The 24,884-nt window shown below is 52.3% G+C and overlaps 1 protein-coding gene across 1 annotated transcript in view; it reads right to left on the bottom strand.

The window, feature by feature from the left end:
• NPHP4 (nephrocystin 4) overlaps window positions 1–24,884 on the bottom strand; it is a 94,204-nt gene that overhangs the window by 46,936 nt on the left and 22,384 nt on the right. Inside the window, exons 7-10 of the mRNA XM_039842036.1 lie at window positions 21,265–21,401; window positions 19,266–19,447; window positions 18,449–18,575; window positions 6,010–6,192 (exon numbers count right to left, since the gene is read on the bottom strand). Of these exons, the coding sequence (XP_039697970.1) occupies window positions 6,010–6,192; window positions 18,449–18,575; window positions 19,266–19,447; window positions 21,265–21,401 (629 nt within the window). The remainder of the gene's footprint in view (window positions 1–6,009; window positions 6,193–18,448; window positions 18,576–19,265; window positions 19,448–21,264; window positions 21,402–24,884) is intronic.

Below are 24,884 nucleotides of genomic sequence, written 5' to 3'. Positions count from 1 at the left end.
AAACATCCTGCTGGGATTTTGAGAGAAACTGCATTACTGGTTGATCGATTAAGGGAAAATTTCTGTCTTTATTATGCTGAGTCATCCAACCCATGAGGACGTCGCATCTCCCCACTTACTTAGGTGCTTTCGCCGAAGCGTCACACGAGGAATGGCATGCAGCGGACGAGTGTTTTCGCCTTCGGCGTGCAGATCCCGTGCATGCCTTGTTAGATTTGTTTATCGAGGGGAGGCCCTTGTCAACAGCTTTTTCAGTTTTGCTTTCTAACTTTTCATTGCTGGTATATAGACACGCGATGGATTTTTTTCATATGGGCCTTTCCGTCGTGTCCTGCAAGCTCAGTAAACTCACGTGCTCATTCTAGTTTCCTTGTTGCTCCCCTGTGATCTGCATGGACGATCGTGTGGTCTGCAAACGCGGGCAGTGTGACATCTTCCTTTCTTCCATTTTGGTTTTCTTGTCTTATTGCACTGCCCAGCGCGTCCCGCTCAAGGCTGAAAAAGACTCCGCATGCTGAGAGCGGACATCCTTCGCGTGTTCCTGATCTTAGGGGGAAGCGTCGAGCCCTTCACCACTAAGCACGATGCCAGCTTAAGGGTTTTGTAGGTGCCCTGGATCAGATTGAAGAAATTCTCTTCTACAACTAAGTTGCTCAGTTTTTATGATAAATGGGTGTTAAATTGTGTCAAATGCTTTTTCTGCATCAATTGCCATGATAATATGGTTTTCTTTCTTTAGGCTGTTACTAGGTGAACTACACTTACTGATTTTCAAAAAGGAAACAGACATACATCCCTGGGATGAACCCCCACTTGGTCATGGCGTATTGCTCTTTTCCACATTATTGGGTTCGATTTGCTGATATTTTGTTGAGTATTTTGCATCTGTGTCCATGAGAGATGTGTGTCCACAGTTTCCTTTTTCTGGTGCCGATCCTGGGATAACACAGGTCTCATTACACAAACTGGGAATTGTTCCCATCTCTTCTATTTTCTGGGAGATATAAAATGGGTATTATTTCTCCTTTAAACGTTTAGTAGAATTCAGAGTGACTAGGCCTGCATATTTCTTTTTTCAAAAGTTTTTCAACTGAATTCAATTTCTATAATAATTGTAGGACTACTCAGGTCATTTACTTTACCTTGGGCGACTTCTGATAGTTTGTTGTTTAGGATGAGATGATCTGATTCGTCTAAATTGTCAGCTGTATGGAGTTGTTCCCAGTGTCCCTTTAGTACCCTATTAATGCTCGAGTGGTCTGTAGTGACATCCCTTCTTTCATATTAGTGACTTGCGTCCTCTCTTCTTTCTTCTTTGGTCTTGCTAGATTGCATTATCGATTTTATTGATCTTTTCAGAGAATCAGTGTTTGGTTTCATTGGTTTTCTCCATTTTTTTCTCAACTGTCCTTCTGTTTTAATTCCATTGGTTTCTGCTCCTCATTATAGACTTTCTTCTGCTTGCTTTAGATTTATTTTGCTCTTCTTTTTCTAGTTTCTAAAGGTGGAAGATTAGATTATTGAGTTGAGAACTTCCTCCGGTCCTAATCTAAGCACTTAATGCTATTAATTTCCACGTAAGCACGCTTTAGCAACATCCTACAAATTGTGATATATTTTCATTTTTGTCCAGTTCAAAATGTAGTCTATTTGTTCCTGAGGTTTCCTCTTTGACTACGGATTATTTAGAAACGTATTATTTAATCGCCAAGTGTTTGTAATTTCTTATACGATCTGTTATTGATTTCTACTTTAATTCCATTACTATCACAGACCGTATCTTGTATCATTTCAATTCTTTTAAAATGGTTAAGGTCTGTCTGATGACCCAGGATGTGGTCTGTTTTGGTGAATATTCCATGCGGCCTTGAGGAGAACATGTGCCCTGCTGGTGGTGGCTGGAGCGTCTTATAAATGTCACCGAGATCCAGACGGCGGCCGGCGACGTTCAGCTCTTCCGCGTCCTGGGTGATCTTCTATCCGCGTGTAATCCGGCTGATCCAGGGCGAGTGCAGAAGCCTCCGACGACCCATCAGCCTCCTTCTCCTCTCCGCTCTCGGTTTCTGCTCTGTGTGCTGCGAAGCTCCGTCTGTCTTAAATGTCACGCGTCTTCTGGATGAATCGGCTCTTCGATTACGTGTGACACCCTCTTACTTCCTGGAGATCTCCTGTGCTCCGAGGTCTGTTTTGTCTGGCATGAACCAAGCCTTTTGGTTTTCTTTTGATGAGTGTTCGCACAGAATGTTCTTTCATTCTTTCACCTTGAACCCACCCACACCATTGCATTTGACACGCGTTCCTGGTGGACGGCGTCTGTTTGGAGCTTGAATTCTTTATGCAACTTGACAACTTCTATCTTTAAACTGGTGTGTTTAGACTATTTACAGGTAATTCTTGGTGTGCTGGGATTCAGGACGCCATTTTATTATTATTTGTTCCTTCTCCTTCTCTATGGGGTTTTCCACTGTCTCTTTGTATGGTTATGTTTAGTGACTGCTCTAGGGTTACGATGTAAATAAATATTTAACTTTTCACAGTCTACTCAGAATTGATGCTTTGTTACTTCGAGGAGAATGCGGAACCCTCATCACCGCATGGGTCTCTCTCCCCTCTCCCCTTTTACATCGTACTTATCTTACCTATTATATCTACACGCCGTACAAATCCCATCAGTTACAATTTCCGCTCCAACCGTCAATCATACTTCAAAGAACTCGAGAGGAGGCGAACTGTGTTATTTATCGCTTCTGCCACCCTTTCATTTCTAATGTGCCAGGTTTCCATCTGTATCATTTCTCTTCTGTCTGAAAAAATTCCTTTAGCAATCTTTTCAGAGCACGTCTGCTGCCAGTAAATGCTCTGTTTTAGTTCATTCCGCCTTCATTCCTGCAGGACTTTGGTAGGACACAGCATTCTGAGTTCTGGAGTCTTTCCGCTACTGCTTCTAAAATGTTGTTCCATTTCCTTCCGGCCTCCATGGTTCCTGCTGAGGAATCCACAGTCACAAGTTATCGTTTCTCTGTAACTAATGCATCACTTTTCTATGTTTGTTTTCAGTACTTTGTGTTTATTTTTCATCAGCTTGATTACGATGAGTCTGGGTGTGAATTACTTTGCCTTTATCTCTGGGGTTCACCGAACCTCTTCAATCTGTACGTTTAGGTCTTTTCCCAAATTTGAGAAGTTTTCAGCCATTATTTCTTCAAATGTTTTTTTCTGTGCTGTACTCTTTCTCCTCTCCTGGGACTCTGGTGACACAGGTGTTAGCCTGTCCCGTCCGACAGGTCCCCGAGGCTCATTCCCCGCCTCCTAACCATGTTTCTCTCTGTGGTTCAGCCGGGGCACATTCTCCGGGTCTATCTTCAAGTTCACAGACTCTTTCTTCCGTCCTCTCCATTCTGATACTGAGGCCACTGAGCGAACTTTCTTTATTTTGGCTATTTTTTTCAGTTTTAAAATTTCCATCTGTTCTTCTTTACCGTCCATCTCTGTGCTGAGACTTTCTATCTTTCCATTTGTTTCAAGTATTCCCTCTTACGTAGTGGAGCATTTTTATAACGCCTGCCTTAAAGTGGTGATAATCCCAACATCTGTGGCACCTCCGTGTTGTCTGCTGAACGCCTTTTCCCTGGAAGCTGAGATTTTCCTGGTTCTTCGTATGTCAACCAAGTTTAGATGGTCTCACGGACGTTCCGCACACTGTATTGAGGTTCGGGTCGTAGTCAATACTGGAGTGGAGAAGGCCGACACTCTGTTTACTCAGGAACCAACCCAGCTGGGCTCAGGCCACAGCTTCGGAGCAGCTTTCTGTGGCTTGTGGTTTCCATGTCAGCTCCATGTTCAAAGCCTGTGCAGTGCTTTCGGATTTCTCTCCTGCATGTGGCCCCTCCAGCGGGGGGTCTGGGGCTGGTGGCGGTCCATCCACAGCCCCGTTCGCCACACCTCTGGTATGCGGCCTGGGGGTTAACCCGGCATTTCCGAAACAACTTTTTGGGGGCTGCTCTCCAAGCCCCTCCCGCTCCATGACCTCTCTAGGACTTTCCCGTTCCCCGGGCCCCTTTCCAGTCCTCCAGCCAGACCCCACGGTGCTGCATGTCCGACGACGGGGCCTGAATCCCAGGCCGAGCAGTGAGAGGACACAGTGTTTTGTAAAGTCGTGCAGGGTATATAAAAAGAGCCAGAGTACTTGTCTGTCATTACTGGAAGTCAACATGTAATGTCTACGTTGATAAACTAAGAAATAGCAGTAGAACATAACATTTAGAAAATGAAGTAAATGCCTTAAGTCGTAGCTAAGAGTTGACAGTGGCTGCTTCCGGAGATATAATTTTTTAGGACAATTATTTACTCAAGGGAAAAATACGAGAGTTAAGAAAGACAACATAACCACAATATACTACTTACCTTCACAATAAATGACACTGAAATAATCGTAACATAAACCTCAAATTCTACTTAGCCAAAACTTATGGTATGTTTATAATATTTATACTTTTCTTTGATTAATATCTGCGACTCTCATTCAACTGTAAGTTCCATGGGATCAGGGATATTCTTCCTAGAGTATATATAGGTGCTCAATAAAAATTCACTGAGCGAATGAATAAGATGAAGAATTAGCTGGTGCAGGGGCAGAGAATAAGCACCCCCGTCTGGCTTGATGATGCTGTTGTCCCCAATGCCCGGGCAGCCCCACAGAATGCTCTGGCCCCAAACGTCAACAATGCTAAGGCAGAGAAACTCTGATTAGAAGTGATACTCCTTGTGGAAAACGGCAGTATTTGATGTATTTATGCTCTTAAGAGAGTCAAACCTTCCAAAACTTACGCTCCGATACTGTTTACACACCTAAAAAATGAAGGACATGTAGGAGCATGAGAAGGCCGAGCTGAAACGGAGTAACTACTGACTCACGCACGTCCCTGTACGGACAGAACGAGAGAGAACAGACAGACTGGCAACGGCTGTCGGATTTCTAATGGCGATTCTATAATAAGGGCCCCAACTCGACCAAGTGGGAATGCGGCAGAATGTGGTCCCATAATGAGAGACATTCCTCATCGTAAGAAAAGCTGCACAGTCAGCTGCTCCCTTATCAGGTCCCAAAAGCATCTCCGAATCGTAAATAACACTGAAAATAATGTTTGTCACTCGAGTCAGCACATTGGCGACATACTGAAATAACAGGTACGGGCCTTTTACCTAAGAAAAATGAGACAGCTGAGTCCTGACGGGCTCCTATGTGCCCTGTGAGGCAGGCCAGGCAAATTTCGGGAGCGGAAGCAGAAGAATGTGAGGTACCCAGACAGAGACTCTGCCCCGACACATCGGAGTCGGGGGGACTGTGGCGTCAGCAGGCAGTGGTTTCGCACGGTGCCTGCGGCACCCACTCTGCGAGCACGGCAGGGGGCCGGCGGGAGCCTGGGGATGAGACCCCTCACGCACGCTTTGACTGGCCCCGCCCCGCTTTTTCTGGGGCTCAGAGAAAGTGGAGTTTTAAAAATCCTACTCTGGTCCCACCCCTCTGCACACAGCTGAAGAGAGCCGAGGTCCAGAGGGGGTGAGCGACAAGTCACAAAGATGAGCCAGGGCTGGACGCTGATGGCCCGACTCCCTCCACAGCACTCACGCCACCAAGGCCATCCTCCAGTGCAGCTAACGTTCCAAGAGTCCTTTTTTAAAAGACACATACGGCACAGAAGTGGACCTCATTGCAAAGTGTGTACAGATGATGAGAGTCACGGGCCCAGCACGTCACCCCAAGAGACAGCTACGTGAACAGGGATGTCAGGAGACCCAAGGTAAAGCTGGCCTCAGTGAGCTCACGGCTGACTGCGACTCGGCAATCACACACTCTTCAAGGGCAAAGCCATGACATGAACAAAGTCTGCTCATGAAATACCCACAAACGTATCTGTCGACTTCTGAAAATGTATGAACTTTCCTAAAATGTATGAACGTGCTAGCAGCTCGCGGTGAGAGAACCGTATTGACAAAGTAGTAACTCACCTCTTCGGAGCTCATGCCGGCTGGGGGCGCCTTATAGACCAGACGGTGCGAGGGGTTGGGCTGGAGCCCACCCCGCAGGGGCAGCACCACCGTCCCCGAGCCGGCTTCCGGCAAGGGGTTCCACACAGCCCAGCGAACCACGTGCATGCACGCCAGGTTGGACAAGGAGGTGCCGGAAGCTGCCTGGAACAGAAACAAAGCACACGGTGCGTGAGTTGTCACCAAGCCACCTGGTGGGCGAAGCGACAGTGCGTTCACTGCCAAGTGTAACTAGGCGCGGTGTGGCGAGGGCTCCTAGCCGTGCGGGTGACACGGAGGGGAAACCACCCATGTGGGAGGCGGTCAAACGGGGGTGAGCACAGCACCCCCTCCGGATGTTTTCCTCATGGGCAACAGAGAGCCGCCTGCGCCCTCTGGGATGAGGAAGGCAAAAGAATGGGGTACACCCTCACTGTCTCTGGGCAGCAGAGGGAGCATGGGCCCTCCGTCCCCGCTGGCCGAGCATACTGAGACCGCCCTGCAACTGGTCATAGGCCGTGGTCACAGAGAGGACGACAGCCTGCCTGGGGCGCCTCGCGCTCCGGAGAGGAGGGTCCGCACCCCGCCTCTGAGGTGAAGAGCACTACCCCAAGGGAGAGGCCGGGGGCGCCGACACCAGCTGGGTCAGGACCCACGGGAAGGCGAGGCTCCAGCGGTGGTGTGGCTGGGCTCCTGAAACACCCTGTTTATCCAGCTGGACACGGGTGAACTGCCACGCCACTGTCACAGCCAGGACTTGACCACACTCGGGTCCAGGGCAGGCTGCTACACGCGCACACCAAGGACTCTGGCTGGGCTCCGACGCAGACAGCTCGTGGTCGCACATATGCGTGGGCAGGTCCCGATACAGACAAGGAAACACACTCGTTCCGTCCAGGCCAGTCTTTCCGGACTGTCCCTTGCTGGATGACACCCACCCTGTTGTAGCCTTCATATCCGTGTGGGGGAAAAACACTCGGATCAGCATGTGGTTTGGAATTAATCTCTTTCCCGAGTCCCGTCGTAACTGGACCTCACACCACCCGCTTATCCTTTACAGGAGCCTAAGTTCAGATGACCTGGCCACGGGGATGAGCAGAGACCTGTGTCCCTGTCAATTCGGTGAGGAAAAAGCCTACATCCTGGAAGAACAGGCAAAGAATCAGCCACGTACGAACTGCGGCAGCTGACCCTGTGACGTGCCTGGAACATCTGCCAAAGACAAGGACGATGGCAGCCTTTCCCCATCCAGCGAGTGGCCGGACAGCAGTACAAACAGCACAGAGCAGCCACGGCGCACCAACGCAAAGCTGATTAGAAATCCACCGCTTTTTAAAAATAAAAGAATTATAAACGTATTAGGAAAAACGGCCACTAAAACCGTAAGGATTTAATATCTAGACTACTATTATAAACGGTCATCTATAAAATCCAGAGGTTTATTACAGGATCAGAATAAAATAAAATATGCATCCGAGTTTCCATGCTATTTGTGTAAGTCCTCCTGGCTTAATTGTTCAAATTAGGTGATTCTGATACTTAATTTTCCAATTTCACAGTTCCTTGCGGTTTTTCAGTTCTCAGTCGATACAGCCCTCTTCGGTGTGAAATGTCTATCAGTTACGCACACATCCATTTTCCCTCTCTTTGTTTTTAACAGCTCTAACAAGAAGAGATGGTTAGTGGGTTATTGATCACTCCTCCACAAAGACTTCAGTGGGACCAGTGGGCCTGGTGGCAATTCAATTGCCGTTTATTAGCCTGCATTCTCTCCCAAATAGGCCAGGGTGACACCTGCAGGCAAGAACCTCCCTAACCAGCCCCACCCCCAGCTCTAAGGAGAAGGCCAGGCGCATCCATCCAAGCAGGCAGGGAGAGAGCAAGCACTAGTTAACTGGTGGAGGGAACGAAGCCACCCGCCCCTCCTATCAGTGAGTTTCAGCGGCTGGGATCAGATCTGGTACTTTATAACGTCTTATCCTGCCAAACTGGGTTTGCTTTCATGCAAGGAAAGAAACGCACCGAACTGTTCCCATTTAGGCTTTAAATATAATAGCAAACGACGTACAAACGGCCCAAGGAACACACTTGGACTACGAGCCACGTTTGTCATGGAACAGATGTGCCACAAGGACATTCACTAGGCCAAGCACAAACAGAAACAGACACCTGGCCCCCTGGGAGTGCTACAAACCAGGGTCCCCACGGTGCGCTGAGTGCTGGCCCCAAAAGCACGTGTCCACACCCCGATCCCTGGGCTGTGACTGTGAGCTTCCTGGGAAAGAGCGGTGCAGATGAAACGGAAGCGAGCACTGTGACATGAGCTCTCGATTCGCCAGGCGGGCCCTCAACCCAGCGACAAGGGGCCTTACGAGAGCAGGACAGAGACAGACCGGAGACAGAGACAGAGGAGGACACGGAGGGAAGGCCACGCGCAGGTGGAGGTGGAGGTGGGAGCCAGGCGGCCACGAGCCACGGAATGCTGGGACGGGCAGGAAGGGTCCTTCCCCGGAACCCTGGGAGGGGGCTTGGCCCTGCGACACCTCAGCCTAGGCCACTGCGGTCTCCTGACTGGGAACAGGATAAACATGTTGTTTCAAGCCACACAGCTCGAGGCAAGTTGTTCTGGCAGCCCCAGGAAGCTGGCGGGGTCCCCTCGGCTTGTCCTCGGACCACCTCGACACCGACTCAGGGCAGAAACTCCATGTTACTTTACAAGGCTGACTTTCCTCGGATGTGCAGTGAGACCTGCCCTCCTGCCCAGGGCCCCCTCCACACCTGCTCCGGCCCTGCTTCCTCTGGAGCACCTGCCCCGTGCCTGGTTCCGCTTCCCATCTCCGACGGGGTCCTGCGGAGCCCTTGCCCGCGGGGCTCAGGCTCGGCAGGCCGGCATCCCTCCCTGTGGGCACTGCCGCTCCACTCCCTGGGCTGCAGCCCCACTGCAGGTCAACAGGGAACGTCATGCTGTGGAGCGGCGACCCCATGGCAGGGAGGCCGTGAGGCTGGTCCTGGTCCTCCCAGGAAGGCGTCCCCCGGGGGAGGGCAGCTCTCTTGGCAGTCACCGCAGGGGGAGCAGCAAACCCAAAGCCCTCCAAAGCCACCCCAACCTCCACGGTCACAGCAGGACAGGAGGGTGACAGACAAAGTTGCAGGGGAGGAGAGGGCACATGGGGGGCGAGGGGCGGACAGGCAGAGGTCGTGGAGAGGACTCAAAGGAACCAGGTGTGAAAGAAAGTTGACTAGCTGGACTTAAAATCAGAGAACCTGCTCACCAGAGGGCAGTGCTGCTACTGGGGACAACGGGTAAAGGGGACACGAGGTCTCTGCTTCTCACAAGTGCCTGTGAGTCTGTAATTACCTCGAAATAGACTCAACTTAAAAACCAGTGCGTGGTGCATAAGAACTACTACGTAAGTGCTGTTTAAATTTTTTTCAATGACTATCCACAAAAATACCCTACAACATTAATTTAGAAGATATAATAGAAAAGAAAATCCCATTAACAATAGCAGCATGAAAATTAAATACCTACGAATCCACCTAATGAGAACTGTGCAAATGTTTAAAATCTACATTTCAAACCTATAGAAAAAACCATTCCCAAAAGACACAAAAACAGGTTGCAACAAATGGAAAGATGGCCCTTGTCCTTGGTTAGGACATCGCCACATCCTCCAGATGTCAAATATCTTTAAATTAACTTATAAATTTAATGTAATCCCAATAAAAATGCAAGTAAGCTCTCTTCACGGAGCTAGGCCAAGGTTCACCTGGAGAACAACCCCTGCGGGGGGCGGGGGGGCCGCGCGCAGGGGACGGGGCCACGCCGGCTGCCCACAGTCAGTGCCCGGGGTTGGCACCCGGGGTCAGGCCCCAGAGCCGCCCAAGGAGCCCGCACTCCGAGGGGCACAGGCCGGGCAGGGCAGCCTGCAGAGACAATAAAGGTCCAGGCACGGACACAACTGTAAACAGAGAAGTGTCTTAAATCACTGCGCCTCAGAAGGATGTTCTCGTAAGTGGCAGAGGGACAACTGGATGGTCGCTGGGAAAAGATAACATGAGCTCCACGCCTCACACGACAAACAAGATCGAACGGTAAAAGACGAAACTGTGCCAGGACTAGGAGGAAACATGGAGGCGTCGATCCCTCTTTCTAGAGACGGCTCAAAACCCGGATGCAGCAAAAGACAAGTCTGGTAAATCTGACTACGTTACAAAATGTTTTCAAGTTTACACGATGCTGTGAACTAACCATTTCTGTTCCCTCAAAATTCGCATATTGAAGCCCTGCCTCCCAAAGCAATGGTACCTGGAGGTGGGGCCCTAGGAGGCGATCGGGGTTCCTGAGGCCACCAGGTGGGGCCCCCGGTGGGATTAGTGACCTCATAGGAGCGGAAGACGGAGCTGGAGCTCTCCCGCACTCTCCAAGCACGCGTGCCGAGGACAGGCCACGTGAGGACATGGCCCAGGCGGGTCTGCAAGCCAGCAAGAGGGTCCTCACCGCCGACCAAAGCTGCCAGAGCCTGATCGTGGCCGGCCCGACCTCCAGGACTGTGAGAAACAAACAGCTGCTGTTCAAGTCACCTGGACATGGTACTTTGTTACCACAGCCTGAGCCAAGATTCGCGGCCCAGAAATCAGGGGGATAAATGACAAATGACGAAACTGGGAGAAAATATCTGCAACATACAGCACGGATAAAGAGCAAACGCCCTCAACATACAAAAGAATTCTTAACGCGATGAGAATGCAGACTCTCTCGAAAGATGGCCAAACGCTTCCGAACGCGGGAAAACACGTTCGACTTCACTTACAGTCAGAGAAATGCAAATTAAAACTACACTGTGCTGTCGCTTCCTACCCATCGGATCGGCAGGATTTGAAAGCTGGACGAGGCACACGGCCAATGAGCCGGAGGGGCCGTGGTCCCCAGCACCCTGCCAGTGGGAGCCAAATGCTGTGCAGCCCCTCCGGAGACACCAGACTCTAACCAAGTGACACACACACCGACCTTCCACCCGGCAAGCCCGCGTCCAGGGGCTCACCCCTCAGATGCCCCTCGTCATACGCGCGAGAGCACACAGCTGGGAACGAGGAGGGGGGCGCCCCGCAGACTGGCAGGTGTGACCGCTGAGAGCCGAGCGTGAGCAAGAGCGAGGTGCAACGCGCCCAAGTGCGGTCTGCGCCTTCGTGCACCGAGGGGAAGGAAACGCACACGCATCTGCCGGTCGTGAGCACGGCGCAGGATGGCGCCGGTTCCCGCCAGGCATGGGACGGGAAGGGCCACCAAGGGAGCGGTGCTGTCCTCAGACCAGCTTTGGGGACAGCTTGACTTTAAAAGCACGCGTGTTCCAGGACCGCGCTCACGAGCACTGTGCTGACGACACCGGAGCCGAGGTTCTCGCCCGGGAGGGGCGACCCAGACGCGGGAGGCGAGGCGCAGGGAGCCGGCCGGGCGGGCCGCGGATGGAGGGTCGGCGAGAACTCAAGCCCCGGGCCGCGTCTGCGCACAGGGGCGCGTGTGAGTGCGCGCGTCCTGTGCATGTACCTGTATGTGTGCACACACGTGCACGCGTGCTTCCACGTGTAGAACTTCCGTGACTCTGTCCACTGGAAGGAGCTCAGAAACACGCCCGGCACCCAGGCCTGGGTTCTGACGCCTTCTCCGCTTCAAGAACTGGGCTCATCGGAAACAAGCAAAGTCTGAGAAACCGTCACAGCCCAGAGGAGCCTGAGGAGATGTGACGACTGATGGAATGTGGCATCCCAGCCAGGGTCCCGGAACAGAAAAGGACACCAGGTAAGGAAATTCAAATAAAGTACAGACTTTGGTCAGCAACGATATATCAGTATCGGTCCGTTAGTCATGGCAAACGCGCCACACTAATGACGTCGGTGACGGGGGAACATGGGGGTGGGGGTAGAGGTTGCTCTTTACCACCTTCACAGATTTCGTGCAACTGTGAAATGCATCTTAAAGCAGAAGGCAGGGTGGGAAACCATGGCTCCAGCAGGCGTGGCTGATCCCACGGCCAGGACAGGGCAGGTCGAGAGGAGCCTGGAGCACCTTGTTACCCCAAAAAATAAGAAAACGCTCAAGAAAAACAAATACAGGGGAGGATGTCACACACACACATCCTGAAGCACCTCTGGCCAAATCTGGGACAATCCGAGCACCAAAATAAACAGAGTGTTCATTTTAAAATAGGGACCCGTGAGTCCACACCAATGGGGGCTGCATGGTTGAAGCAATCCGTCAATCCGGCCTCGGGAGAGAAGGGAGGGTCCTGGACGTCGCAGGCTGCCGCAGGGAGGGAATGCTGGAGCTGGAGGTCATCATCGTTCACGGAGGCCAGCGCTGAGGGACATTCAGACGAGGAACAGATAAACGCGTGGCTTAAAGGGTCTCCCTCCAGGCAGCTTCTTAGTTTCAAGCAGAAAAGTACTCAGCAGTGCAGACACCACACAAAACCTGACCAGACGGTCAAAACCGAGCAGACGGAGGCAGGACGGGCGCCGCACACCACCACGGCCTCGTGGTGCGAGACCCTCGCAAGGCACGACCCCACTCACAGCGCTCCGCCCGGGTACGCGTGACCCTCCAGCGGGAGACACCGTCAGCAAATCCGAAGTAAGAAGCGTTTTCTCTAAAACGTGTTTAGAAGGAGAGAGACTATACTATTAAAAAATAAAGGCAGAAACGACGAGAAAGGCTAAGGAGACATTCCAGACTAGAGGGGCCAGAGACAGGGGGCCGGATGCCCGTGTGGCCCCGCCCTGGGTGCTGGACAGGACAGAGATGCTGGAAAGGACGTGCTGGACAGACGGGCAGGACGGGAATACGACGGGAGCTCACAGTGCTGACTCGAAGCTGGAGGACCGAGGCTGGTCACTGCGCCGCGGTCACATAAGGCAACATCTTTAATCCTGAGAAACCCACAGCGAGCATTTAGGGGTCAAGGGCCATGATGTCTGCGCTTTATTCTCAAAAGGTTTGGAAATGAATCTACACACGCAACACAGTAAAAGAGGGAGGAAACGGAGAAGTATGAATAAGGGAAGAGTGGCAGGTATGGACGATGAGTCTGGACCGCGAGGAGACCGGCGGTCTCTGCGCTTTGTGTGTAAGTCTGAAACGATCACCAGACAAAAAGGTTTTAAAGAAATAAAGTCCTGCCGTGGTGCCATTTTTTTTTTAAACAAGGAAATGGAAAGGCAAGCCGCAGACTGTGAAAAATATTCACAACCCAAGTATCTGAGACAGGACTTATATCCAAAATATATTACAAGAAACTCCCATCCGCACAATAATAAAAAGACAAACAACCCAAAACAATGGACCTGCCACTTCACAAAAAAATGGCCAACAGACACACAAACAAGTACTCAACGCATGGTCATCAAGGAAACACAAATTAATGCACATTCACACCCTCCTAGAATGGCTAACATTAAAATGACGGACAAACCCAAGAGCTGGGGAGGATGTGGGCGGCTGGGACTCCAACGACGCTGGTATAAATGCTCTGGGAAATGGGCACTTCTCAGAAAGTCAGCACACACGTACCCCTGACCCGGCAACTCTGCCCGGTGCGCACCCGAGAAATGAAAATACATGTGCACAGAAGACCTGTCCCGAACGTTGAGAGCAGCTGTATTCATTAACTGGAAAAGTCCGCCAACAGGAAAACAAAGAAACCAATTCACGTGACAGAAAATGCAGCAGTAAAAATGAATGGGCCACATGGATGAATATCCGGCCATCACGTCAAGTGAAAGAAATCCAGTCATAGAGCATCTTCTACACTACTCCACTCAGGTGACGTTCAGGTGAACTCCATCCGTGGTTGCAGCAAGCCGAGGAATGGCCCCCAAAAATACCGATTGGGTCCTAGTCCCCACAACTTGTAAATATTACTCTATGAGGAAAAGGGACCTTTTCGGATGTGATGAAGGAGCCCGGGCAGGAAGGGTTGTCCTGGACGCTGGGCGGGACCCACGTGCAGTCGCGGTGTCTTTATGAGAAGGATGCAGAGGGAGATTAGGGACACACGCAGAGGGCAACGTGGAGACAGAGCAGAGAGACGTGAAGACGCTCCCCTAGAGGCTGGAGTGACACCGCCATGAGCCGAGGAGGCCGCCAGCAGAAGCTGGAGCAGGCAGGGAGGACCCGCCCACCGCCTCCGAGGGAGCGCAGCCTGCCGACACCTGGCTTCCCCCCCAGTGACACTGATTTCAGACTTCCGGCCATCGGAACTGTGAGAGCATACATTTCTGTCGTTTTTAGGCCATCAACTTTGTGATAATTTGTTAAACAGCCACAGAAAATTAATCAAGTTTCTAAAGAGAGAAACCAAACCAGAGATCACCAGGGGACGACAACTCCCAGAGCAGTGGCGAGGCTCTGCATCTCGACCGTGTGGCGGTGACACCGGCGACACGTTAATCAAACTCACGGAAGTCGGCGCTGATGCGCACAGGCCACCGTAGGTAAGCTTTACGTCCGGAACAAACGACCAGACCCCTCCTCGAGGAACTTATTCCTGGAATGCAAGGATGGTTCCACATATGAGAACCGATCCATGTAATACGCCACATCAACAGGTGAAGGGAAAAGAACCACACGGTCTTCTCAACCGATGCAGAAAACGCATCCGGCAAAACTCGACACCCTTCCCTGACAAAAACACTCGACGTACTAGGTCTAGAAGGAAAATGTCCCCACGTAAAAAAAGCCATATACGGAAACCCACAGCAAACTCCACACTCAGCGGAAGACTGAAAGCCCCGCTCTCAGTAAGCGAGCCGTATGCGCCACGTCGGCTTCTCAAGGCGTTGGGGCAATAACTTTGCCGAGGACGTAAAGATTTCTACAGTGAAAACCACACACGCGACTAAAAGAAATCAAAGGAGGCACAAATAGAGGGGAACACCTCCCACGTTTGTGAGCCGGAACACCTGGTATTGTTAAAATGTCAATGTTACCCAAAGCGGCCTACAGATTCAGTGCAGTCCTATCAAAATCCCAGTGATGTTCACTGCAGAAATAGGGAAACCCATCCTAGAAGTCATATGGAATTTCAAGGGCCAGGAACAGCCAAACAATCTCAAAAAAGAACAAAACTGGAGATACCACACTTCCTGATTTCAAGACTTACTACAAAGCCACAGTCATCAGAATAGCACGGTACTGGCAGAAGGAGATTTATAGACCAATGGATTAGAACAAGGAGCCCAGAAATAAACCCTCAAATGGACAGTCAAACGGTTTTTGACAAGAGTGTCAAGACCATTCCATGGGGAAAAGAGAGACTTTTCAACAAATGGGGCTGGGGAGACTCGACACCCGCCTGCAAGACGGTGAAGCTGGCCCTTACCTATCACCATACACAGGAGCTAACTCCAAATGGACCAAGTACCTAAACGTAAGGCCTGGAACAGTAACACTGGTTAAAAAAAAAAACAGGACAAAAGCTTCACGACACTGGATTTGGCAATCTAACAAAAGAAAAAACTTAGACTTTGTGAAAATCTTTAAATTCTGTGCAAGATACTACGACAAAGTAAACAGGGAGGCGGGTCTTTCGCTACGTGACTCCCCCAAAAAGGGCTGTTCTGACCGCTGGCCGTCCCCGGGGGACCTGCACTCATTTTGAAATGAAAATGCAGCTCAAGCCGATCTAGTTATTTTTACAGTTGCCTTCACTCCATGTCGCCCTCCTGGGTTCTGCTTAGCGACTTTACCCAACAGAAACCGTGTGGAACCCACTGGCACAGCTCACAGCATTTCCACATGGGCCACCTGTTGTGGGCGCCCTGTCCCCACGTACTCAAACTTTTGGAAAGGAAGAACGACTTCCTTCGGCTCTTGCCACTCGCCCTGGCGAATTGAAAGACGCAAACCGTTGCAACGGACCGAAAACAAGGGGTGTGTCCTCTCAAGACGTCCAACGACTACCAAAATACGCCGGGCCCGGACACTTCCCTCGGCCTCCAGTGACCGGGTACACACGGGCTCACTCCTGGCCCGAAGGTTGCTCGCGATCTAGATCAACCACGTAAAGACGAAGAGTCCATAAGCTTCGGCCCCCACCAAGCCTGGTTCACCGAGACAGAAGGCAGCACCGCCCCCTCGAGAACAGGCCACGCTGCCCCAGCTCGCGGAGGAACACCCCGTTCAGAAATCATTTTCCAAAGAAAGGAACATTTTTTTGCCTTGTCTACTGCTGATAAAATAAAATGTTTAAGAAATGTACACCTGGGCTGACTGGATAGTTGAAGATATTGAGGAATTTATTTTGGTTCCTGAGGCGTGAGCAGCGTCCTGCAGTGACGTGTGTTACATCCCTGTCTTTTGGAGACAGACAGTGCGCCACGCCCAGTGAGCTGAGTGGACGGACGTCCAGGGTTTGCTCTGAAGCATGTGGGGGTTGGGGGGCAAGGAGCCGAACCGGGCCCGGCCATGAGCCAGTAACCTCTGAGGCTGGCGAACAGTCCACCGGGCTCCTCATACGCTTCTCTACCTCTATACTGGAAATGTTCCGCCACGAAAAAGTTTTTAAAAACGAATGTTCATGCCAAAATGTTTACAGTAATCATAACGGATGCAATTATGACCAGAATCTGCTTCGAAATAACCAAAATGCTCACGCCTGAGGAAGAAAATAAATTCCTCAATCTATCTTCAATATCCAGTCAGCCCAGGGGACAGGGACACAGTACAGACAAAACGGGACTGTCCACGAGGTCACATGGGGCACATCTCTCAGGTCTGCTTTCGTTTATCTTGGAATTTCCGTCATATAAAGGTTTTTGAAAAGGAAAGCAAAGGGAGGAGGAACTTTGCAGTCCAAATGCGATGAAGGGTGATGCTCCGTGAGCGTGGGGAGGTGACCCGTCCCTCCCAGGGCCGAGCCCTGGCCTTGCAGGACGCCCCGTGGGCCGCGTCCCCACTGGCACACAGACACGAGAGCCCACGCCGGCACCACCATTGCTGTTTGCTCCCCATCATCTCGACCAGTTTGCGACGGGGCTGCCTGACTCACTCACCCACTGATGCTTGACGCCTCTCCTGTTCCACGCGGCAAAGCAGCTTGGTGGAAAATCACTTCACGTGCTGTAACATTTCCTTTCCAGATTACACCGAAGGAAGTAACTTGGTGACAGTAAATGGAACGCAATACTATGTTAAGATAAACCTCCACATCACAAAGAATTGATGAGCTATGCCACAGCCACACTCCAAAAGCTCTGTGAAGCAGCAACCACCTCGAAACCGCCCGCCACCAGTGAAGCGTTTCAGTCAAGTGTTAAAAAATAATAAGGTGTCACCTAAGACATGTCAGCTTCAGCACAGACTTTATAATCGCGAGAGGAATATAATTAACATTCTGGAAGGGGCGTCATCGAAGTGGGAATAAGGAGCGGAGAGCTATGCGGTGCCCCGGCTGAGCCCAGCCGAGCCCATGCCCTCCCCCGCCCCCAGGCTCACGTCGCAGCCCCAGAAGCCCACCCCTCCTGGCGAAGGCGCCCCCAGCCCAGAGTGCCCGCCCCACGCAGCAGGTGCGTTTAGCTGAAATTTCCGGTGACAAGGAAAGAAACAGCAGCACCGCTAGGACGACTGTGACCGTGCGTGCGGCGCAGGCGCAGTCACACCGCCTGCCCCGGGTCTGTCTGCCTGACCCGACTCCGCCAGAGCGGCATGCGGCGTGGACGCTGGGAGGTCCGCTCGCTCCCAGCGCAGACGGGAAACCACCACGGCCTCTCTGCCCGGCCCCGGCCCTCGGCCCAGGCTCACCCAAGGCCGCTCCCAGCCCTCTGCCCCTCCCCCAGCCGCACAGCGACGCTGGCGGGTCAGCCCCCACGGACCGCGTCTTGTGGGCCTTCTTTCAATTTCCAACTGACTTGTTAAATCGATATTTGCTTTTTCAAACATAAATCTTAAGGACAGCACGATCTGGGTTTTCCAAAGAATCTTCATCAGTGATGTCTATACGTTGTATTTCTTCCAAACGAATCCTATGAATCCTCTTACGTGTGACACAGGCACATACGAAGCTCATTACGAGAAACCGCTCAGGACTTGTGCGGGTTCAAGCCTTACTACACTTAACGTCATGTGAAAAAGGCATTCAAATGGCCTCGTTTTTCAAAGTAATTCTAAGTTTGGTAACTACGAATGAATGCTATCCCGATGTACGCCTACTGACACACTTATTTCCGTCAGCCAGCAGAACGTGCTGTTACCATGACGATGGAAAACTGTTATGACACAGCTGTCACTAGATGTTATCTAGGCTCACGTTCCGGGCTCGTCGTCCGCACCGCTGCTGTAACTGCTCTCCTTTTAATAAAAAAACGTTAACAGCAACTAAGTTTTATCCGTCGCCAGGTGGGACCTGAATCGACACGGGGCTCTTACGTTGCCGTCGGCTCCCGGGGGGCTGTTAAACACGTACTCCAGCTGAAAGACGATGGCGAACGCGGGGTGCTGGACCATCTCGGGGAGCCGGAGGCGGCTTCTCAAAACCAGAGCCTGGTTTCCAGAGCTGGACAAGAACACAAGCAGGGGCGCGTGTCAGGCGGTGGCTCCCACTGCCCTGCACCCGCCTCCACCACCGTCACCCGGGGCGCTGGCACAGCGAGTCCCCTCCCCGCCCCCACGGACCCCGCCACTGAGCCCTTCTGAATCTGGCCCCAAGGTAATTCCCCAGACCAGAACCATTTTTCAGTTGCCACAATCAATGCTCTTTCCAAACAGCCAGAGCTTGTGTCAGCCAGGAGGACAGAATGACACGGCTAGGTCGACAGCCGGGTCTCCCGGGAGGCCCCACCCCCGGGGCTGGCCCCTGCCCGCATCACGCATGGCACCCCTCGGACGTTGTCTCTGGTTCTGTTCCGGGAAGAAGGGGCTGCGCGGAGCAACACGATTCTCCATCGTGTGACAAGCTGATCGTAGGGCACATCTGGAGGGCGGCACGCCAGGGTTCCCACAGACCCTAAGCTGGAAGCGCCCGTAATGCTAACTCCAAAACTGCCACGGCACATAAACAGGACTTCTCCAACCTCACAGCTCTGAGGTCTGCTCCTAACGGGTGCAGCTCAGCCAGGGACCCCGGGAAAGACTCCAGGCGGGGGGTGCACGCCGCACGTGCAAGGACTTCGCTTGGGCCCCTGATTAGGTGCCACTCACGTCTCCTAATCCCATGCAGGCCGGGGCTCGGGCCCTGGGAGAATACCTGGCCTTCGAAGAGGGGACGACTTTCCTGCTGAAGCTGGCGGAGCGGGCCAAGGCCACCTCCCCCTCGGGTACCAGCACCACGACCTGCGGCCGCTGCACGAAGCACAGACCGCTGTGCACGCCCACGCTCAGGCGCCGCTCCAGGACCTCCAGGGCGCCGCCGTCCAGCGGGCTGCCGCCCTGCAAGAAGCACACGGGGGACAGAATCAGGTCCTAGGCAGAGACGCAGGGAGCTCACGGGCGCAGTGCCCCGTCAGGGGCGAGCAGAGAGGACAGGCTGTGACGGACCTTAGAGGGCGCTCAGTGAAAGCGAGTCCCAGCAAATGGCAGACAAATCCGCCAGTCAGACTGGCCGGCCTTAGTGCTTTTTCTAGGTATCAGGGGTTTTCCCACAAAGCACGATCTTCTCTGAGCAACACACCCCTCAGATGCCTGATCGCCAAGGTCTTGCCCTAGGTCTCCAAGGCGGAGCGACAATTCTCAAGACGCAGCAAACTAGCAGCCAGGGCTCCTCCCACAGGGCCCGGGCTCCTCCCACAGGGACCTCGGCCTCTGCCCTGCGCAGGGCTCAGACTGGAGCCCTGGGGCAGACCAGGCACAGGGAGGAGGGAGCATATTCAGGCAGTAAGTCATAAACCAATAAAAATGGAATCTGCCCCAAAGTGATCACTGGATATTAAAGTGTTTCATCTTTAAAAATGTACGCGCACTCTAACGAATGAGCGAGGATATTCCTCCAGGCTATTATTGTTTATTAAATTATTTGATCACTGCAAAATGATCCATGAATTTTCGAGTTTTCTTCATTGCCCATTAATCAAGCCGAAAGGATCTAAATTCGGCCAATTAGTCTTTGAGTAATGAAAATAAAACGGTGGAGGTGACTATCTGCCAGCTGGATTGGAAAATACAAAGACAGTAAAAATACATCATAAAGTGATTTTTATGAGAATGCGTAAAATTCAACAACGACATTCTTAAAACATCGCTGCCCTCATTTAATCCACCCTGAGCAATACGGAAACAGCAGGAACCACCCCGGGAAAATGTATGTTGTCATTTCAAGCCCCTTTGTGTTTCTGTTCCCTGTGAGACCACGTGATGCGGAACTGCATTTTCGAGAATGGGTAGAGATCAAAAACATTCCATCTCATTCGTGTGCGTGTGCGTGTGTGTGTGTGTGTGTGTGTGTATGTGTGTAATTAATAATTTGCTGACTGCACATACTAGGATGGGTACCAACTGACTGAATCAATCTCACAGCAAACGACTGTTAAAGACCTACTATGCGCCCTGCACTGTTTTATGCATGTTAGACATCCTCCTGCTGCAAATACTCCCGGAGAGACCGACGATGCACCTGTAACCGGGTGGGGAGGCCAGGTGCTCTGGGAGAGGGCCGAGTCCCTGGAGACTCAGCAGCCTGACGTGCCGGGGAGGGGCCCTGGCAGGAGGGGGGAGGGCGCTGCCCGGGTGCCACAGTCAGGGCGAGCAGGACTGCACTGAGACCCGAAGCCTCAGAGGACCCTGCACGGATCCGGACAGAGAACAGACAGGAGAGTCAGCCACGTATTGGAAGGCCCCCAGTGGGGACGAGGCGCCGTCACGTCCTTTCACAGAAAACTGCCTCGACGGGGTAGAATGATTGAGATTCCTAGCAGTCTCCTCAGGATGAGCTGAAAAGCCTCAAAGTGTCCTTCGTAAATGCAGATTATTTCATGGATTTCCCTGTACTTGTTCGGTGACTTAATTTGCTTTTAAATGAGGACTTGTAAGCTGTATCAAAATTAATGTTAATTAATGTCTCAAGATAACAGCACCTTTGTCACCATCAAAGTTAAGACGACAGGCTAGAGCATCCCTCTTTAGCCTTCTGGGAGGGAAAAGACAGGGCCGTGTCACCAGGGCTGGACTGCCCACCTCAGGGGCGCCAGAGGCTCTGCTCTGCCGTGGGCATCCCCACTGTTCGGATTAAGTTCCAGGACGTGAGACAGTACCTCCCGGAAGTGATCACTAATAAGGAGTTCCAGAAGCTCTTCCTCAAATTTCTCAAGGGAAGGATACAGCGTGAAGAACAAATCGTCCAAGTACCACGTGACTGGCTTCTGAAGGCGGGGCTTTCGGAGGGCGTCACCTGAAACGAGAGGGCTCAGGTGGGTCGTCCGTGGAAACGCAAGCACAGGAGCATCGGAGGGTCCAGGCCACAGTGAGGGGACCCGCAGCAGAGAAGGAAGCACGGGCACACGACGCAGACAGGACACTAAGTCAGAAGCCACTTCAGTCCAAGCCCAGATGCTAAACTGACTAAATAAACACAACTTTCATTTGAGGTCCAAACTGTACCCCAAACCTCCTCCAGGAACGAATTTTATAATCGGCAACCCAAAGAACACAGGCTGCAGAACGCGGAGTGACACCATTCCCTTGGCCTTGGCTCCCTTTTATCGCGTCCTTTCTGGCAAGGACACGGCCGATGATGCCATTTCTCGCTTTATTACGCTTACGCTGAAGCACCTGGAAATATGCAGGATCCTCTGAGCATGTTAAGGCACAAACATAGTCTGTGCCACAAAAGTCCCCGTCCTGATCGAGAAGCATCCCGGACCGTGAGCTCCATTAGGACAGAAGGGGACCACGGCTCCTGGCACCCAGCTCGGTGCCCAGCACAGAGCAGGCACGTGAAAACTCTCGCTGCAAGAGGCCTTCTCCACGGGCTCCAGAGCAGAGGCCAGCGCAGGAGGAAGTGGGCAAAGCCAGCCTCGTCCCGAGAACACACAACCCCATGGGGACCTCACGCCCCCATCACCGGACTCGTTCTGGTTCTGGTCCTCTGTCTCTTCCTGAGTTTTTATGATTGTTTAAATATTTAGGTACAAAGTCTTAGATTTGAAAAGCCAATTCCAAAGTTAAAAAAAAAACAAGTGACATAAGACTCAATGGTGGAGACACTGCAGTGAGCAGAACACTCCGCTGTCCAGCCAGAAGCTACACGTCAGATCGAAGACCCTTTTGTCTTTGCCTTCCCAGGTATCAACACCGTTCAAAACATCCATATCCACCTTCTGCCCCAGTAAGTCCACTCTTTGAACCTATCCAGGAAAATAAGCAAAGCATTCACTGGAACATTATGATAGAGAAAAATAAGAAACAACAAATGTTCAAAAACAAGGGAAGTTAAGTGAGCTGTTCATCCACATAAAATGAGGACGAAAATAACTTTACCAAAGATTGTGTAACGACTGGAAAATCATGTTACAGGTGAAAAGGAAAACATGAAATTGTCTATTTGATGCCAGTTTTATTTTAAAATGTGTGTTTACATGTACACATGCCTATCTGCAGGCAGTGATCGCCGGTTATTTTATTTCCTTCTTTATGGTTTTCTACACCTTCCCCATCACAGACATGTATTAGGTTTGATGTTTCTGAGAAAACGTATGAATTCCCTTAGCAGTATTTTTAAAAAGCAGGCCTGTTCATGAATCAGAATCGAAGGGCAAGCAGCATTACCCACAGTCACCACAAGGTGGAAACAACCGGAGGGCCCACCAACGGGAAGGGGCAGCAGAGTGGGGCCTCCACACCGTGGGATGCCACTGGGCCTAAAGGAAGGACATCTTGACCCGTGACAAACCTGACGCTATCATGCGGAGAGAAGTGACCCGTCTCAAAAGGACAGATGCTGGAAGATCCCACTTACGTGAGATCTACCTAGAGCAATCAAATTGCGAGACAGAAAGAACAGCGGGTGCCAGGCGCTGGGGGACGGGAGAAGGGGGCAGTGAGTGCTTGATGGACGAACAGCCACCCAGAGCCCCTGAGTGACGGGACCTATGGAGCCGCGGCTCTCACCAGGTCTCCCCAGAGACCCCACTGCTCCCGTGCACCCCTACGAGCCCCAAGCAGACGCTTCTGTGGGTGCCGGCCAGGCTCGGGAACGTCCTCAGGTGTGGTCAGATGCCCCGCTTTCCAGCAGAGCCCACCAGCCCATGAGACGTGGGCCTGGGCCATCAGGAAGCCTGGCTCCAGACTCCGCTCGGAGACGTGGGGTCCATCCCAAAAGTGGGCTTCTGGCTCATATTTACCACTCAGCCCCCACGGTGTCGGCCGCTGCACGCAGGCAGGCCAGGCGGCCGAACCTCCCCGACACCGCCCGCCCGGCCGAGGGCCCTTCCGGGCCCCTGTCCACCTGCACACACGCAGCATACGAAACACAGGCAGAGCACGAGGCAGGGGCCTGAGAGCAGCTCCCGAGGGGACCGACCGGAGGCTATGTCCCCCTGAGCCAGGCACAGGCCCCGCCCCCCAAGAAACGGCTTCGTGAGCCGCAGCACAGGCGTGACAACCCGGGTGGTGACGTGCTGCTTGCCGTCCAGGCCACTCAGAACCGAAAAAAGATCGGAGGATGAACGAGAGGGAGGCCGGACGGACGCCCCAGTTTTCAGAAAGTGTCAGGGAATCAGTGGCCTTTGCCAGACGGGACAATTCTGAGCTTCCCTCTGAACTGCTGCTCAAGGAGGAAGGGCTGCCGCCAAGGTGACCAGAGTTAAGGACCGTCATTCCCGGTCACTCCCAAGTCAAAAGTTACTCTGAACGCTCAATCCCCACACAGATGAGAGGCACACTGGGGGACGTGAGAGGGTCCATGGCTGAGTGGATGTCGGTGTCCTGCCCGTGATGCTGCACTGTGTCTGGGACACTGGCAAAGGCACACAAGATCTATGTTGTTTACTAAAGCCATAGTGACTCCACAATGACCTCAACAAAAGTTTTAATTAAAAACCACTCAATCCTCCTATATTGTGGCATTTTACAAATGAACAAATGTCTAGCACCCAATACAGCACCAAAATCAAATCGAACCCTCCACGAATTTGGCAGATGGCCCGACCCGGACACCAGGCCAGCCCCGGCCCTGGCCCTTCCAGGGCCACCAACACCATCTGGCAAAGGGACCTTCACCAGAGCGGGTCACAAAGGCCCTAGGTCCAGGGCGGAGGGTACAGACGCCCGTCAGGGAGCAGCTCAGCCTGCAGGGCTGGGAAGGGCACACGCCACGTGGCACCCCACACGGAGGCTGAGCAAGACAGGTTTTCACTGTCCTCTCCGATGGTCACCGGAACATGACGGGAAGCTGTGTCCCTCCGTCCATGCTCCCCAGAAGAGCAAGCCGGCTCCCTCCCGCCCGCCACAGCACATTCAGCCTCCGCTTCCGAGTCCCTGGTCATTAGTTTTCAGACAACAACATAAATCACCATCGGTCTCTGCGACATTCCGGCACCGCTGCCGAATGACGAGCCGGCGGCTGGCCACTCCTCACCAGCGGGGCCTAACAGGGGCAAATGGGGCAAGAGCTCTGTTGAAAAGAGGAATTCTAAGGATGAGGAGCTGGAATCGTGCTTCTTTAAACCAAAGCTGTGCTCTGTGACGTGGCCCTGGAGTCGCCAGTGTGACATCAGCTACTAGGAGCCAAGCACGGGCCACCTGCACCTCGGACCCCGCTTTCCAGGAACGGCGTGGCAGCGGTCCAGGCCAAGCATCGGCCTTTTAATGTGTTATCTGTAGCTCTACTGCCACGAGTCACAAAGTGATGGCTACACCTCGGGCCCCAAGGACA

The sequence above is a fragment of the Pteropus medius genome, unplaced genomic scaffold, assembly GCF_902729225.1.
Source record: "Pteropus medius unplaced genomic scaffold, Ma_sr-lr_union100, whole genome shotgun sequence".
In the NCBI taxonomy this organism is placed as follows: domain Eukaryota; kingdom Metazoa; phylum Chordata; class Mammalia; order Chiroptera; family Pteropodidae; genus Pteropus; species Pteropus medius.
Note: the sequence above shows the minus strand (reverse complement) of the source record. Positions and strands in the feature narration are given on the sequence as shown.